At 34.4% G+C, this 18,947-nt stretch overlaps 1 protein-coding gene across 8 annotated transcripts in view; it reads left to right on the forward strand.

Moving 5' to 3' along the window:
- Positions 1 to 18,947, forward strand: part of ORC4 (origin recognition complex subunit 4) — a 96,340-nt gene that overhangs the window by 18,601 nt on the left and 58,792 nt on the right. For 3 of the 8 annotated variants that reach the window (XM_025856276.2, XM_025856247.2, XM_073884294.1), the window contains exon 2: positions 17,313 to 17,386. In XM_025856276.2, the coding sequence (XP_025712061.1) occupies positions 17,330 to 17,386 (57 nt within the window). In that variant the 5' untranslated portion in view covers positions 17,313 to 17,329. Of the gene's footprint in view, positions 1 to 4,604; positions 5,132 to 8,594; positions 8,648 to 10,422; positions 10,474 to 16,214; positions 16,377 to 17,312; positions 17,387 to 18,947 lie in introns of those variants that run through there. The other 5 variants (XM_073884278.1, XM_073884281.1, XM_025856256.2 and 2 more) reach the window with 5 other exon arrangements.

Here is an 18,947-nt window from a genome sequence, read left to right on the forward strand (position 1 = left end):
TCCACCGACTGAGCCATCCAGGCGTGTGTCCCTGGGTTTGGACTTTTGTTGGGATTTTTTTGGTTAGTAATTCAATTTCATTGTTGGTAATTGATCTGTTTAGATTGTCTTTCTTCCTGATTCAGTTTTGGTAGATTATATGTTTCTAGGAATTTATCCATTTCTTTTAGGTAGTCTAATTTGTTGGTATATAATTTTCCATAATCTTTTATAATCCTTTGTATATCTGTGATGTCAGTTATTCTTCATTTCTGATTTTGAGTCTCCTTTTTTTGATGAGTCTGGCTAAAGGTTTGTCATTATTATTGATCTTTTCAAAGAACCACCTCCTGGCTTCATTGATCTGTTCTATTGTGTTTTTAGTCTCTATTTCCATTATTCAACTCTAATCTTTATTATTTCTTTCCTTCTACTGACTTTGGGCTTTGTTCATTCTTCATCTAGCTCTTTTAGGTCTAAGGTTAGATTGCTTAAGATTTTTCTTGCTTCTTGAGATAGGCCTTTATTGCTATAACTTCCCTCTTAGAACAGTTTTTGCTGCATCCTAAAGGTGTGGATGTTGTGTTTTCAATTTCATTTCTCTCCATGTATTATTTTTCTCTTTGATTTCTTGGTTTACCCATTCATTGTTTAGTAGCATGTTATTTTGCCTCCATGTATTTGTATTCTCAAGATTTTTTCTTCTGATTTCTTTTTCATATTGTTGTGGTTGGAAAAGATGCATGATATGATTTTAATCTTTGAATTGAGACTTGTTTTGTAGCCTAACATGTGATGTGTTTTGGAGAAAAGTCCATATGCACTTGAAAATAATGTGTATTCTGCTGGTTTTGATTGGAGTGTTCTGTATATATCTGTGAGGTCCATCTAGTCTTAGTCCTGTTAATTTCTTCTTCGTGTCTGTTATTAGTTTATGTACTTAGATCCTCCTGTATTGGGTGCCTAAATATTTACAATTATTATATTCTCTTGTTGGATTGTTCCTTTTATCACTAAGTGAATTTGTATTAACTTTAGAATAACACAATAATTTTCCCATTTATGGTAGTTAATAAGGCAGTGGGATGTTAAATAATGGAACTTTTTAGTTCACTATATTAATACAGATACAGGGTGCCACAGTCGGTCACTGAAATAAGAGCTCATTACAGATTCTTGACAAAATAATCTCTGATTAAGAAATATGTATATTTTCATCAATAAACATTTGTAGTTTAACAAAGTGTATGTAAACACATTGTTTCAATGGTTAAAATGGGGTACTAAATCTTAGCATTTTGCAGATTGAAGGAATCTTGCAGTTTAACTTTTTTTATGTTGAAGAAAAGTAGAGTTTAAACTCCTTTAATATATAGGAACCACATAAAATTGTACTAGTGGGATTTTTGTTGTTGTTACCTGATTTCTCTAGAATAATATTAGTTATTAGTAGTAATAGCAGATATATTGTTCATGGTTTTATTTGTAACACTATTTATGGTGGGTTTTTGAGACCTATCCTATTATAAATTAAAGAACCAGATTTTTAGCTTTCTAAAAGATACTATATTTTATTAGGCTTTTATCTAGTAAATATTTGATCCAGAATCCTTGATTCTGTTTATGAATTCTGTGTGAGCCATATATCTCTAATGATTTTTTTTTTTGCCCTTTTTCTGGTTTTATTAACAAAGGTTATATCAGGTACATAGAATAAAGTCCAAAGGCTTGTATTTTTTTTTTCTATATATTGGAATTGTTTAAATCCCTTTCAACTTCTTTTTTGAATGTTTGGTTAAAAATTAAATTTCAAAACTCCTTGGTGCTATGGTTATTTTTTGGTGTATTTTTGAGCACACTTCCCATTTCTTTTGTGATCACTGGTTTTTTTTTTTTAAACGTTTTCTGCCTTTACTTTTCTTACTGTTTGTCTTAATAATTATTTTGTCATTTTTCTGCTTTTAGTTTTCATCATACACGATTTCATTTTAATTCTGTTTTTAGTTTTTTTTTTTTAAAGATTTTATTTATTTATTTATTTGAGAGAGAGAATGAGAGAGAGATAGAGAGCATGAGAGGGAAGAGGGTCAGAGGGAGAAGCAGACTCCCCGCCGAGCAGGGAGCCCGATGTGGGACTCGATCCCGGGACTCCAGGATCATGACCTGAGCCGAAGGCAGTCGCTTAACCAACTGAGCCACCCAGGCGCCCCTGTTTTTAGTTTTCTAAGTTACATGTTGCAAATTGCATATTTAATTTCTTTAATAATAAATTTGTAAGTTTGTTTAATACCAAGTAGTTCTGTACCCAATTCCAGCAAAAGTGTTGGAGGGAGTGTTCCCCACACCACCACCACCATGCAATTCTCAGACAGTAGCTGGATGTCCTACAGTTCACCTGAATTCTGACATTGTTTACCTGAAGATTGCATCAGATGCCACAGGTTAAGGGCTCAGTCCTACAAACCTCCCCTGCTCTCACCACTTCAGGTGCCAGTTCACAGGTCGGAGTTGTCACCTGTTCTTCTGACCATCCTGCTGTAGATCAGAGGTTCCAACAATCCCCTCCTTTTGAGTGCTTCACAAAACGCAGGGAATCATTTTACTTATTAGAGTACCACTTTATTATAAAAGGATATATATAACTTAGAAGCAGCCAGATGGAAGAGATATATAGGGCAAGGAATGTTGGAAGGGGTATAGAATTTCATGTCTTCTCCGAGTATGCCACTCTCCCTAAATCTCCATGTGTTCACCAATCCAGAAATTCTTTGAAATTCGTACTTTTGGGATTTTTGTGGAAGCTTTATCACGTAGGCATGATCTATCATCATCTCCATTTCCAGTTCTTCTCCCTTCTCAAGAGAATGGGATTGGGGCTGAAAATTCTAAGCTTCTAATCATAGCTTACTCTTCTGGTAACCAGCCCTTATCCAGGACCTATCCAAGAGTCCGCTAAGAGTTGCCTCATTAGAACAAAAGACACTCCTATCAACCAGGAAATTACAAGGATTTCAGGAGCCCTATGTAGCAACTAGAGTCAGAAATCAAATATTTGAACAAAAAGTTCATCTGGTGCTCTTCACACTGAGGAAGTTATAAGAGTTTCAGGAGTAATATGTGCCAGGAACCAGGGCTAGAGACTAATCTCACAAATATTCCTAAATTTTCCTCTAAATTTTACTTTGGTCCCATTCTCTTGATTTTGTGATTTTTTTTTTTCTTTACGGTAGAGAAAATTTACAATATTTATGATTAATTCTCAACATTAATAATTGGATTATCAGTACTATTAGTGGGTGTTTTTTTTAATATAATTTTAAAGCAGGATGTATTGGTTATCTTTTGCCATGTAGAAAACTATTCCAGAACAGTTGCAACCAGTAGGGGTTTAAAATAGCAAGCATTTATTTTTTCACAGGGTTTCTGTGGGTCATGAATTCAGGAGCAGCTTAGATGAGATGGTTGTGGTTCTTCGGCTCTCATGAGGTTATAGTCAAGATGTTAATTGGGTCCCAGTCATTTGAAAGCTTGACAGGAGCTGGAGAAGCTGCATCTAAAATAGTTTACTCAGGTGGTTGGCAAGTTACTACTGACTCTTGGTAAGAGGCCTCAGTTCCTTACCACATGGACCTCTTCATAGAGTTTACTGACTGTCTTCATTACATGCAGGTGGCTTCCCTCAGAACAGGTGGTCTCAGTGAAATCAAGGCCTATCCTCAGAAGTCACACTCCATTACTTTCACAACATCCTCTTGTTTACACTGGCCAGCTCTGTAACGTGGTAGGGGATTACTTAAAGATATAAATACTAGAAGGTAAGAACCACTGAGGGCCATTTTGGAAGCTAATTAAAATAAAGTGGGATTACCAAGTTTTCTTTTAGGATGTAAGGAAAACCTTGAATTTTGAGTATGAGACCTCCTCTTATTAGTGCCAGAAAGTTACCTGGGGTACCATTTCCCCTTCTCAAGCCTCAGTGCCTATTCCAGGTGTCTTCAGAAGAAGCTGTCCATTTATGTAGAGAACTATAGTTGTGGCCTTCAGTTGGGATAAATGGAACTGTTGCTGAGTATCCAAAATTAGAGACTGGTAAACTCCTTTACCATTCATTTTCCTCATCTCTTTTATGATTGTTGTCCTGCTTTAGATCTTATGGTTATTCTGGAGTTCTGAGAAAACTTATGTGTTACAGAAGTCTTGCAAATACTGGGTTATAATATTCTTTGTGTAGTCAGTGTGCTTTATATCTTACAGAAGTTTTTCAACATTTTGGTCATCTCATCTTTTTATCTTTGCTGATGGCATAGATTTGTTCTTTTTATTGTCTTTTTCTGTAACGTCGGTGACATTTTTGAAGGAAGTCAAGGTAAACTGATGTGCTTAGTGAGCTTTCTTAAACAGGAGCCTAATCGTTTGTCTCACAGTTACGCAGTGTGGTCTGCCTCCAAAAGGAGAAAAGCCTAGTCCTCCATGTGCTTTCTTGTGTGTTTACTTAGAAAAGACCCTTTTTTTTATTAAGTAGATTGCACCACAGATTTAGTTTTGGACATTGTGTGTTTGTTTACCTGCTGCTTTTTCAAGGAAATAATGTGGGTATATTGAGCTAGCTTTATCTTATTTGAGAATTAGGAAAGAAAGTAGTGGGATGTATTTGAACTTTTTTCATCTAGAAGAGTGTGTTAGTTCTCCTGTAGCCAGTTAATTAAACTGGTGCTTTTGTTTATTGTTGGGAGTTTTGTTTCAGTGAGGGTGGTTTTTATTGTTGTTTTCCTTACCTCAGTGGTTAAAGAACAGCAGTTTTTTCAGAACAGAGAATGGTATTTAGTGTAAGAGGTGTATAAAGAATGACATCAGTATAGAAACAGTATATTTGAACCTGTCTGTTCACAATTGATCATCAGTTAACCTTTGTTGGATGGGGGTGGGTTGCAGAGAAGGGTAGATATATTGCACCTGAGTGCTTAATCTGACTCTGACTGTAACTGATCTGTAAGTAAATTTGTGTCTCAATGTTTTCATATGTGAAAATGAGGGAGTTATGTTTGATGATCTTGCTAAAAATAAATGAGTCTGTAACTTTTATGAAGACACTTTGTGTATTTTATTGTCTTAAAGTCATGATGAACAGCTCTTCTGCAGTACAAGAAATAATGTAAGTTACTGAAAATTCTGGTTTGGAGTCTCAAAAAGATAAAGTTATCCTGTGTATTGTACAACATTGTGTAAGAAAAAATTCTAAGCTGTCTTTTTAAAGCAAAAAACGTTTTTGGTAATCTCTCCCTTTTAAAAAATCTTATTACAGTATAAATGTTTAAACTGAGATTTTTCAGCTCTCATGACAAAGTTATCTAAGCATGTTGATGGAGAGGCAGGGAGTGTGTATGCATTAGTATTCATTAGTAGACACAATGGGAGAATATAATCTCGACCCTAGTACTCAGATTGTAGGGATTTGGTCTCCTTATGTTTCCTGCATAAGCTGAAGAGTCTCATTAGAAACAACAAACTGTTCGTAAAGTTTCTAGGGTAAATTATAAGATTTTGGGTTTACATGGGATAATTTCTAGAAATTCTTAAGTAGTTTCTGTCTAAGGCAGTAATTTCAGTTTTTTCCTTCTAAAAGTAGTTTAATTAACATTTGCTAATTGATTCACTGGGGTTGTAGCATATAATATTTACATTTACATGGTTAACTGTGAGCATGTCAAAAGGAAAAAACTAAATAGTGGGGAGGATTCTATTCATTATTCTTCTTAAATGAACATATGCCCTGGAGTAATTGCTCTTATAAGTACAATACAGAATAATATTATATTTTATGAGTACAAAGTATACTCATATATTTTTCAAAAACAAACCTTTATATATATTTGCTTTCTTCTTACTCACTCACTTTAGTGCCCAGGTCTTAAATATTGGGTCCGATGTATGATACCTTCCTCCATCCAAAAAAATGATATTTTCATTGATTCAGATCTTTGTTGCCTTTATACTGTTTATCCATCCAAGTAAACACATTAGCTTTGAATCACAGCCTTCATTCCTCTTCCTATTCAGCATATTTCTAGTCAAATACCATGTGCTCAGAGAATATAGAGTACTGTTGGCTAGTATGACATTTAAGATGTAGTTATGAGATAAATCAGTGCCAGTAAAATGATATGATACATTTCAAAAGCTGAAAGGATTTCCAGATTATTTGCACATGTGTCCTCTCTTTCATTAGCCTATATAATTCAGAAGTGAATAAATTTTAGTGTATTTTAAAGAAGTTCAATTTTTTTTGTTTTACACTAATACAAAATTGATAGTTATAAGATACATCATGGGATGTTTCATGGTCAATAGTCATAAATACTGTAATAACTTATAAGCAAGTGCCTTTTTTACCTGAAGATTTTGTGTCATTAAACTTAACGATTTTTTTAAGATTTTATTTATTTGGGAGAGAGAGAGCACAAGCAGGGGGAGCAGTAGGCAGAGGGAGAGGGAGAAGCAGACTCCCCATTGAGCAGGGAGCCCGATGTGGGGCTTGATGTGGGGCTCAATCCCAGGACCCTGGGATCATGACCTGAGCTGAAGGAGGATGCTTAAGTGACTGAGCCACCCAGGTGCCCCAAACTTAACGATTTTCCCACTGAAATTGTTTACTTATTTTGTTGACTACTGATCGACCAGTGTTATTAAAAACAACTCTGGGTGCATATTCATTAATGTCAGGACTCTGTTAGGTACTTTACAAAGTAAATAACATTTACTAAAAGATATGTATGTGTATATATCTCTGCACATGTGTGTTTGTGCGTATACATGTATATACACTTGTATGTGTGTGGATATGTCTCCATGTGTATATGTGGTTCCAGGCACATTGCTATGTAGTATTGAAAACTAAGATGTAAGAGAGAACATGGCTCTTCTGGAGAATTACAAACTTTTCAGTGTGAATTATTTGGTCGGTTTTGAGTATTAGACGTTATAAATTTTATAAAATATTAGAGATTATAAAATAACAATGAAGAAAATAGCATGTCATTATATAAGTAAACTAAAGATGCTAAAACTTTGGATTCATTTGATCTGAGTTTCTAAGTAAATTGTGTTCCCTCTGTATTCACTGGGAAGAAACGGGAGAAAAAAAGATTTTATAAAGTTGTCAGGAGTTACTGGTTATCCCACTGTGGACAAGTTTATCTAGAAATCATATACAAAAAAGCAATTATTTGGGATTACTCTTCAGCTCTGGGGAGCTCAAGGAAACATCTCACCAGAGACTCTGCCCCAAGTTGACTTAACTAAATCCACATAATTTTATAGACAACATTTCCACCTGATCTTTCTAGAAAGTACTAAGAATATGTTTGCTTGTCTATAAACCTGGAGTTTATACCTATTTTGTCCCTTATTTGTCTCCCTTCAGCCTTTATTTTAATTCTATTTTACTCTTTCCCTTGGTATAAACACTCCCAACTGACAAGAAATAAGTGTGGAAACTAATTCTAGCTGTCTGAAAAACAGCTTAAATATATTCTTACCTCAGTTTCATCTCAAAGAACAATAACAAAACGTGGTAACCACCCACAGATTTCTCCTAAAATATCTTTCGTTTTACATTTTATTTGACTGTTTATCCAATCAAGATCATTTTTCTAACCGAAGAGAGGCAGTGTTCTAACGTTTTGTCCGTTCTTACTGTTCTTTGAAAAATGTCAGCCATACTGAGACACTAAGTAAACAGTAGTAGAATTTGTATTATCACTTTTACCTAATTTAAACAAAGGTTGATAGTATATAGCATATATTCTTTTCTTTAGTCATCATCAGAGGGAGGTTTTTTTTTTTTTTTTTTTTTTACCAAGAGTTCCTGTCACAAAGTCATACTCCGTCATACCTCCTCTGTGCTGGAACTTTAGGGTTTTGTCCAAAAGAGGGCTCTTGAAAAAAGTAAAGATAATTTGTATGTATGTTTTTCATTTTCAGTCTCATCCACCAATTTTACACATTTTGTAGGAATTCTGTTAATAAATTTCATTTTTTCTCATGTAAATTGTTTTTCCAAAATGATTGGAAAGTTGTGTCTTTATATTTTTAACAAATGGACATAATAAAGCCTATTCATGCTCTTTGTAGGAATATATTTTAGAAAGTCCTCTTTATAATTGGTTTTAAGTGCCTGTGTATGAGAATTTTTTTATAGGTAATACATCATTTTCAGCCACAAAATCAGAGATAAAAACATTTTCAAAATGCTCTCTCCATAGCACAAGTTTCTTTCAAAAATCAGTTTCTTTCATAAATTTATTTTAAAGTTCTACATAAAGTATTTTTTTCTTTCTTTCCTTTTTTTTTTTTTTTTTTTTGTAAGCAATATGCTTTGGACAGGCAGCCACTTTTCATTCCAGGAAAGATCCACAGGTTTTTTTGGAATGTCTGAATTATATCACTTTCATTTAAAACCTCATAATACCTTTAAGTTGGAAGTTAGCTGAATTCATTAATTCCACCCAACTGGGCGCATATACCTGTGTTGTATGGTAATAAGCTGAACATGGATAAACATATGGTGGTACTGCTTGTAACCCCTATTGTTTACTTACCTTCCACTCTTTCCTTAGGGCTCCTAGATTGCTGTTAGTGACATGACATGACTTGCTAATGAAGAGATCAGGTGAAGATATTGTCAATGTATATATTAAATATTATCTAAGTTTAATGTAATTCTAATTTTTTAGGTAACTATTTTAAGGAAAAGCCTTTAAATACTTGTTTTACCTGAGAGGATTATTTTGCACCAGCTAGTTTGGAGCTTATTCATCTGCAGGATAGGAAAAATTCTTTGTTGTATCTTTGACCTACTTGGACAATGTTAAAACTGAATAAATAGGACATATTCTCACCTGTTTTCTCTTGTAAATGCTTTCTTTGGTTTACAGTGTTAGTTTCTGTTCATGGTTACTAGTATAAGCTTCATTAATTTTTTTTCTCCTTACATTGTCACTTTGCAAACTCTATTCCCTTGAAATAGAAGTGTTGGCCCTTGAACAACATGAGGATTAGGGGACATACTTTTTTTTTTTTGGTATGTCTTGATATTTTCTATTTAAAAACTGTCATTTGAAACTAGTAATTTAGTAGCTCTGAAAATCAGATTTCCCCATTATGCAGGGTTTGCTGCTTTTTTGTCTTTATTACTTTACTTTTTTAATTGTTGTAGTGAGTCTGTGCCAAAGATCAGCTTGAGGTATAAAATTAAGGTCTCTCAGGTGTCTGTGAGCCTGTACCCTCCCCTGGGCATGCATCATGACTTTTTAGTTACCCTAATTTTATGCAGTTTTATCCTAGTCTGTAATCTCTGGCTCCCAAAAAGAGGAAGAGTAGGGGCGCCTGGGTAGCTCATTCGGTTAAACGTCAGACTCTTGGTTTAGGCTCAGGTCATGATCTCAAGATTGTGAGATCAAGCCCCATGTAGGATTCAGCACTGGGCTCAGCACTAGGCATGGAACCTGCCTGAGATTCTTCCTCCTTCTGACCTCTTTAGCACCCAACCCCCTGCCCCTGCATGCCCAAAAGCACTCTGTCTCAAAAAGAAAAGGAAGACTGAAGGGAGGGAAAAGGGGCACTGGCCTTTTAAATCCCATGGAAGTTATGTCTCAGGAGGAAGAGGGACTTAGAACAATAAGAGGAAATGGAATAACAATGGCAACCTGTCTATGTTTCTCTGAGATGAGAAGCCACCATCAGCACAAATCCCTGACATTTGGGCAACAGGATCCCTTTTATCCATTCTGTCACCACAAGCAGTGTGCAAGATTCTCTAGTAACTGGTTCATAGCTGCCTCCCATTGGGCTCAGTTGTGGGGGACGGATAGCTGCTACTGAACAAAGAGCTGAAATTAACCAAAATTAATGGCAGTTTGCTTTCCAAGCCTTCCTCTGGATATTACAAACCTTAAATAGACTCTAGAGTTCCAAAATAGTTATATCACATTCTGTCCTGTACAGTTGCTTTCTAGAGGAGATGGATTCCTGGTGCTTCCTACTTTCCATAATCCGTCTTCCCGTAATCCCCCTAGAACATTTCTTTTTAATTATTTGTTTGTTTTGTTAGATTTTGCGAGACAGGGATTCTCTGATTTCATTTTGCTTAAGGATCCTTAGCCACATGACCCCTTATCGGCTTTCCAGAGTTCATATGATAAACACATAGTACTTTCTAATGTTAAAGTTTATTTTAAAAATACAGGTGTTTATTAACATAAATTGTACAGGTACACATTTGGAAAAAAACTGGATTGTCAGTCTTGAACATCTGGGATACTAACAATTTTCTTTCAGAATGCATTCTGGTATGTTTATTCCTTTAAAGAAAAGCCCAGTGATGATCTTGATGGCTCTTTAATGTTTACAGAGGGTTTTTTTTTTTTTTTTTCCATGTCACTTCAGACTAACAACACTGCATTGGGTGTCACTAGAGGTAGCAGCTGCTGCTTATATGTAAGTTGTATGATCTTGGCAGGTTTTAAAAAATCTTTCTGCCCAATTTCTCCTCTTATAAAAAGCAGCCTCTATGTTCTTTAAGGCCCCTTTCTTTACTAAATCTGTGATTTTAGCTCTTGTTTTGTACTTTTACTGCCTTTTCTGCTTTTATATTCATTTATCTTATTCCCAATCAGACTTAGCTTTTGAGGATAGAGACCAACTTTAATACTCATCTTTTCCCAGGGCCTTGTAATAAGTACTGATTAGCTAAATATTTGTTTATTGAGTTGATTGAGAATCCTTATCAGCTTTGTGCTCCTTGGTTTTCTCATTAACTATCATACAGGGAGGCATTTATACATTTATATGAATAAATATTTATTTAATCCTCTTTTAGATTGCATTTGTCTTCTATTTTATTTGTTATGTCATTCCCAGTAACAGTTTGTGTTTAATGGGGTGAATATATTCCTTTAAGCAGTGTCTGAAACTGAAGCCATAAACTCATATGTATACACAGACACACACATATGTGTCACCCATACACATAGACATACAGAAATTCACACATATACACAGGAAATTGGAAAATATTCCAAATATATGTTGTATAGCTATCTTATTAATTTATTGGGCCAAATTAGTCATAAAATGTTATCACCATATAATATCACCAAAAATTTATATTAAATTGTTACACAGCTGACAAATTGCCTAAAATTTGTGGCATGAAAGGACTTATAAGTGACTTAAAACAACAGTATTATTTTGGTAAAGCAGTATGTTTTTTACTTTAAAATATTTATTAAATTCATTAAATCAGTTCAGTAATTTATTGAGCAGCTTATTCTCAGCCATAGCTGGTGGTTATCCACAGCAAATATCAGGGCACCTGGGTGGCTCTGTCGGTTAAGCGTCTCCCTTCAGCTCAGGTCGTGATCCCAGGGTACTGGGATTGAGCCCCACGTTGGGCTCCCTGTTGAGCAGGGAACCTGCTTCTCCCTCTCCCTCTACCCCCCAGTCATGCTTGCACACTCTCTCTCTAGTGCTCTCTCTCTGAAATAAATAAATTTAAAAAAAAACAAAGCTAGTGTTATAATCTGTGCCTTTATAAGATTTGATAATTTGAGGTTTTTTAAGGTTCTTTAAGACAGTGATATTCAAAGTCAGGTTTTATCTTATAATGCAGATGTATGCTGTTGCTGATCAGCAAGCTGAGAGTTATTTTGTCAATTGTCTAGACTTAAAAAAATATCTTTTTTGTTCAGATTAGTGGTATATCTACAATGGAATATTACTCGGCCATAAAAAGGAAGAGATCTTGTTATTTGCAACAACATATATAGACCTATAGGGCATTATACTAAGTGAAATCCAAGAAAGACAGATACCAAATGATTTCCCTTATATGTAGAATCTAAAAAACAAAACAAATAAACCACCACCACAACAAAAACAAACAGACTGAGAAATATGGAAAACAAACTGATGGTTACCAAAAGGGAAGGGTGTGGGAGGATGGACAAAATGGGTGAAGGGGAGTAGGAGGTATAGGCTTCTAGTTATGGAATGTATATGTCACGGAGGTGAAAGGTACAGCATAGAGAATATTATATAGTCAGTGGTTTTGTAGTAGGTTTGTATGGTGACAGATGTTAACTACACTTGTGGTGAGCAAAGCATAATGTATAGACTTACTGAATCACTATATTTTACACTTGGAACTAATGTAACATAAGGTACAAACTATAGTTCAATTAAAAAAAAATCTGATTTGAGGGGCTGTCCCAGGAGTCTATTCACGTTGATTGTCCCTGGATGTAACTTCCAATGAAAATAAAATATTTTGATAGTGTAGCCAGGAAGACTTTCAGTTTAGTGCCTTAGATCTGGACATTAAGAACATCTAGAAGAAAGACCATTAATGAAAAACATTATATCCACTGTATATATATGTAAGTTTAAATATTCATTGAATGATGTGCTTTACTTGGCTGTTGTGTGAATGACTATATTGGCTTGGGTAGTTTCATATTTATGCATGGGTAAAATGGCATTGTTTATTTTTAGTTATTTGGTTAAGAGTTAATGTCTCCAAATGTGAAGTTTGTTTGTTTTTAAGATTTATTTATTTATTTTAGAGCGTGCATGTGAACAGGGTGGGGAGGGAAGGGCAGAAGAAGAGGGGGAACGAGCTAAAGAAGCCGACTCCCCGGTGAGCACAGAGCCCAACTGAGCACAGAGCCCAACGTGGGGCTAGATCTCAGGACCCTGAGGTCATGACCTGAGTGGAGATCAAGAGTCAGATGCTCAACCGGCTGAGCCACCCAGGCACCCCAAATGTGAATTTTTTTTTTTTTTAAGTAAGTAGTCATTGCCATATTTGTATTCTGAACCATTTGGTTTGGTAATATATAGAGAAAAGGTTATATAATTCGGAATCAACTTTAACTCTCACATAAACATACACAGTAAATAAAGGCAGGTAATTTACTAGGTTAAATATGTATTCACCAAGACCAATGCATTGAAACATAAAGTAAATAAGAAGAAAAGGTATGGTTTTTGTTTTATTTTTTTCCTACTTTACTGCTCTTAACAGGATATCTGTGATTGTCTACCTGGATTTTGGGTGCAGTCATCTCATTCTGGGCAGTGTTTAAAGCCCTTGGCCTTTGGCAAAGAAAAGTATCTTCCTTCTGTGGATATTAGCAATCAATTTCTCTATAATATTTTCTCTACAGTTATAATAATCTCATATGTGACACTTAACTGCTCAAGAGACCAGTGTCCAGGGAAGTGGGTAAACTAACACAGACCTAAATTGCTCAGGTTTTATAAAAAGAGCCATTTTGTCATTTACCAGGACTCTGTAGGCATGTTGTATGAGACTAATCCAATTTTTTTTCCAACTCTGCATATTAGAATAATAATTTGTAGCGGAGGGGGTTTCTACCCCTAAAGATTCAGGTCTGTTGCCCTGGGATTTATTTATTTTTTTTTTAATGAGCATCAATCCATTTTGCTCATGTCTTCCTAAATACTACTTGTTCTTTGCAACTGACCACCCGCTTGGCATCACAGTAACTGACACAGCCTGTCCAAAAGTGCCATACCATTAGTGCTTTTTTCATCTTATAATTGGAACTGTGAGACTGTAATCTTCAGTTAGCACCATTATTTAGCTGGCTTTATCAGAGCAAGTGTTTGTCCTCATCTATTGAATCAAACATATCTTTTTTGTTCTTTTTGTATTAGGCGTCTTTCACATTGTTTGATACCAGTCTGAGAACTATTTTCTAAAGTTGATAACTATTTTCTAAAGTATTTTTTAAGTACTGATTTTTGCTTTTGCTTAAATTTTTTTAGTCCAGGGATTTTAATTTTTCCTAAGAAATACTGATGAATCAAAAACTATTTGTAAACACATTGTCTTTTATGCTGTTAAAACATATATGTCAAAACAATTTAATAATCTTGCAGGAAAGAAGGTTTTTTGGGTTTGTTTTGTTTTTGATCAGGGGATGACATATAAATATACAACATCCAGGCAAGTGTTTCTATATTTCACTCTTTTGTTTAAAGAATTTTTTTTAATTTTTTTTTTGAAGATTTTATTAGAGTGAGAGACACAAGCAGGGGGAGCAACAGAGGGAGAGGGAGAAGCAGGCTCCCCACCGAGCAGGGAGCCCCATGTGGGGCTCCATCCCCAGACCCAGGATCATGACCTGAGCCGAAGGCAGATGCTTAACCAACTGAGTCAACCAGGTGCCCCTGTTTAAAGTTTATGTGAATATCCTCTGAAGGCTGTCTGTATCATCAGATAATAGGACAAAACCTTTATTACTTTTCAATAACTGGAGGAAAGAAAAACTTTTCTGGCTTTTTTATTGCACTTGTGGCTTATACTCTGTGAACTGTTTTTCTATCTATTAGGGAGCCTTCTAGCTTATTTTATTTACCATGATGAAAGTCCCTTGGCTTCCTGTTGTCTTTCCTATTCCAAATTCTCCTGTTTTGATGATCCTGAGATACTGTTGACCTCAGTATGATCCCTAGATACTGTTCACTTTTAGGCTTAATTTGGTTTGAAGAGATGCCATCTATACCCATGGATTTCTTTATCTTCTGTGGTATCTTACCAGTTTTATCAGGTTTGTTGTGGAATGAAAAGAAATCCTCAATTTTCCCAGTAACTCCTGAAGTACAGTTCTGGGACTGGCAGTAGGAGCATCATCTGGGAACTTATCAGAAATGCAAATTCTCAAGTGCTACCCTAAGCCTACTAAATCAGAAACTCTGGGTATGCTGCCCAGCAGACATCATCTCTTCCAGGTGTTGAATGGCTTCTTACCATTAGTGATTTGAGGTCTTTGAGATCCATGTGACTGTAGATTGATCCACCCATCATTTCTTTTTACTACCAGTATTCAAAACTGTATTTTTTTTATATTGAGGAAAACTGAGTGAATGTATACCATTGAAGTATTCTCTCATAATTCTGAAGTACTTTAGTTGAACTTGCACTTGATATTTATTGCATTGTCAAAGAAGTACTGTCAAAGAAATAGTTTAGAACAAGATTCTGTGCTTTTGCTTCCCTCCCTTCCTCATCCTCCTCTTGGTTCTCTCCAATGTAATGTGATAATTTAGAAAGGGTACTGTATCACTGTACATGGGATTTGACAGCATTGCATATCAGGTAGACCATTTAATTTAACCCCCACAATACCCTATGAATTAGATAATAGTTTTTTCTCAAATTTTGCAGAGAAGAAAACTGGGGCTTAGGAAAGTTAATTTGTGAAGGTGACACCCCAGAACAAGAACCCAAATCTAGGCCTTGCTAGTAACAAAGCTCTTAAGGACATAATATTACCATTAATCTCATTTCTCTAGTTGTGCTTTTCCTTACTCTTTAAGAATTTGCATTTATCTTAAATTTGATAAATATTTTTTTTCTGGACTTCTCACTGTTCTGATTTGAATAATGTATTTTTTTAAATTTCATCACTTGTGACTTTCTAAGAAACACTAAAAATTTCTAGAAAAAATTCGGTGTCTTCATCTTCACTTCCTTTGCTTTTACTTTTTTCTGGTTTAATTTAGAAAATGAAAACCTTTTCATATATTCAGTAGATTTTTTAGACATGCTAAAATGCATCTAGTAACTTCAAGTTTGAAATAAGTAGGAAGATTATTCCAATCATGGCAAAATTTGTTAGAAGAAGTGAAAGTGTAGATATTAACTAGTAATTTTAATATTCATTTGAAATATTCCTCTTAAACCCCAAGTCTTAATTGAGGGCAGCAAATAAAAGTTGAAATATACCACCTTAATTCCGGAAAAGAGAATATATTACTAACCGTTTTTTTAATGTGTTACTAGCAAGCTGTCAATCGATTATAAAAAGATACAAATGCTTGATGCTCTTTGTCTAGCAGTAATTGACTTTTTGTGAGTTCAGATGTTGATTTATAGACCTTTTTCACAGTTAGGAATATTTTAAGCCACAGTGAGGATATCTTTTCATGTTGATAAAAGGATTTCCCCGCCACATACAGTTCTTATTTAAGAGAAAAAATAATAAGAATAAAGTAAAAATGGTTAATGTAAAGATTCTCAAAGTGTCTTGCCTAGACATTAGGCTGCTAGAAGGTGCCCTAGGGCAGCTGAGAAGACTGCTAAGAAAAAATATTCTTAAGGGATAAGACAATTGAGTACTCTGTCCTTGAGTTTCCAATTTGGGATCTAGGAGCCAGAAGCTCTTTGGACAGGCCCTGGCTACATGGCTTATACATAAGGGGGAGACAGATTTGCTTGCTATCAGTCTGTCAACGCCTTGCCCAGATGATATCCTGTTAGCATTTCCAGAGAAGAGTAAAACAGCATTCAAAGGGTTGGCGTCTAATTCTCGGTATGTAAAATTAATAAATATGAGTTAATGAGTTATTAAATGAGTTAAATACAAAGCGCTTATAACAGTTCCTGGTATATAAGCAAACACTGCTTAAGTTCTTATTACCAGACTAGTAAAAGATTGCTATTGGAAAACACTGCTAAGAAAATTAGATCTTTTAGCCAAAGGTATTTATCTGTGACTGTGTTGCCCTGAAGAAGAATTTTACAAAAGTTCTCTTTTTTTTATTAGTATATATATTTTCCATTCACATTATCACTGCCAGTTTTATTTTGGATATTGTGCTAAAATGCTCGGAATTTTAAAACATGCTGTTTTGGGATACTGACAATTAAGTGGACAGTCTTTTTAAATATAATTTGATTATGGATGAAGAGAAATAAAGGCAATTATCAATGTTCACAGAAGAGGCATTTTACCTACCCTCTAATGATTGTGTATGTATGATGAGTAGAGGAGGAAAGCGAAGGCTTTCTGGAAGGTGATGATCCCGTGGGGTGGATGGGGAGGGAAACATTCTGTATAAAGGAATCATATAGATTAAAAAAGAAAAAAAGTTAAGAAAGGAAATGTGAATAGTAGATTCAAGGGAAAGGTAGGAGTTAGTTGTCTGTTAAGAACCATATACGATGTGGTATGAGAATTCAAATAAGCCTGTACTTAGACAAAGAACTGTTGAGATTTTTTTCAGTTTATTGAAAAATAATTGACATACATTAATGTGTAAGTTGAAGGTATACCGCATGATGGTTTGATTTACATATAATTATGAAATGAAACACAAGAGATTCAGCTGAGAGTTTTTAAAGTTTGAGAAATTGGGATATTTTCATGTTTTAAAACTTGTGTTTATTTTGATTCTGTAATAGTAAATTCTTAAAGAATCTCTTCAAGCCAGTAATGTTTTGTATTCATGCTTTTTTTGTTTTTAAGGATTTCAATTTGTTAAAATGAGCAGTCGTAAATCAAAGAGTAACAACTTAATACATGCAGAGTACCTGTCACAGGTTAGTATATATTTTCATTAACCTCAAAGTCTGTTATCATGCAAAGCTGATCAGAGAAATAGTAATCTTCTTAATTTGAATTCTCCCCTTAACACTTATGAAGAATCACCCTTTCCATTCTCAAGGAGAGACTGTCTTACACTACTTTCATCCTTTGTAAGTCTTTAGATCGTTGGAATCCTAACTTTACTCCTGTCTTCCCAAATGTATCCTAATTTAGTTTACTTAAGAATTCTGTACTTCTTTTGTTAAATTTATTCCTATTTTATTTCTTGTGATGCTGTTATAAATGGAATTGTTTTCTTAATTTTTTTTTGTTAATTGCATGTGTATCTAAATGCAATTGATTTTTATGTGTAATCTTGTATCCTGTGTAATCTTGTATCCTGCAGCCTTGCCAGACTTATTAGTTCTAATAGTTTTTAGTTTATTCTTTAGTTTTTTAGTAAGATAATGTCATCTACAAATACAGTTTAACTTCCTTTTCAATCTGGTTGACTTTATTTATTTTTTTATTGTCTGATTTCCCTGGCTAGAATTTTCAGTACAGTATTGAGTAACAACAACATAAACAGACATTCTTGTTTTGTTTTTGATTTTGGGGAAATACATTCAGTCTTTCACCATTGATGTGATATTAGCTATAGGTTTTTATAGATGCCCTTTATCAGGTTGAGGATGTTGTCCTTTTTTCCTAGTATATTGAGTGTTTTTATCATGAACAATTAATATTATCTTAAGTACATACTGTATTCCACATATATCTATGTGCCTGTCTCTTAAGAAATATAGTAGGGAATAGGTATAATAACTCCGTCCTGGCATTTCTGTTTATCTGACTTGACCAGAACTATAGTTTTTTCTAATCAAAACTAAATGTATGTTATTGGCATCCCTTCATGTAAGACAACTTTTTTTTTTGGAAGGAAGATGTTTAACTCTTATGAAAAATTTTTAGCTGAAGTATAATTTACATATCCTAGTAAAGTGCATAAATCTTCCACTTACAGCTTAATTTCTATACATGTGTACACCTGTTTAACCTTCATCTCAGATCACTTTGAGATTTTTGAACCTTTCACTGTTCACTACAGCTTCACTTCACTTTATCCTTTAGATTTTATACATAGTTGTTGCCTCTCTATTAGACTTTAATGAAATTTGAAAAAGTTGAGGACTGAGGTTTATCTTTTGATTTCTAATGATCTTATCTAGGTAGAGGAATATACAGTGTGATTAGTATTATGATTATATATGCTCATTTAAGTGTTTTATAGGTATCAGCTATTACCTATACAATACTTACATTACAGACAAGACTGCCTTATTTAATCTTGAGAACAGGCCTGCCAGAAAACTATTATTGTCTCCATTTTATAGACTAAAAAAGTTAAGATTTAGAAAAGTGTAACTTTAAAATCCACATAACTGGCTCTTTTGGCATCACTCCTCTTATTCTTTCCCCTTCTTATATAATGATAATTAGGATTATTTTATCTCCACTGAGTAATTTGCTTTGCTTAGCCTCTGGTACATATAAACAGAACTCAGATTTTATCTT

The sequence above is a fragment of the Callorhinus ursinus genome, unplaced genomic scaffold (genome assembly GCF_003265705.2).
Source record: "Callorhinus ursinus isolate GAN/ISIS: 27379988/994484 unplaced genomic scaffold, GSC_fseal_2.0 scaffold2, whole genome shotgun sequence".
Lineage (NCBI taxonomy): Eukaryota > Metazoa > Chordata > Mammalia > Carnivora > Otariidae > Callorhinus > Callorhinus ursinus.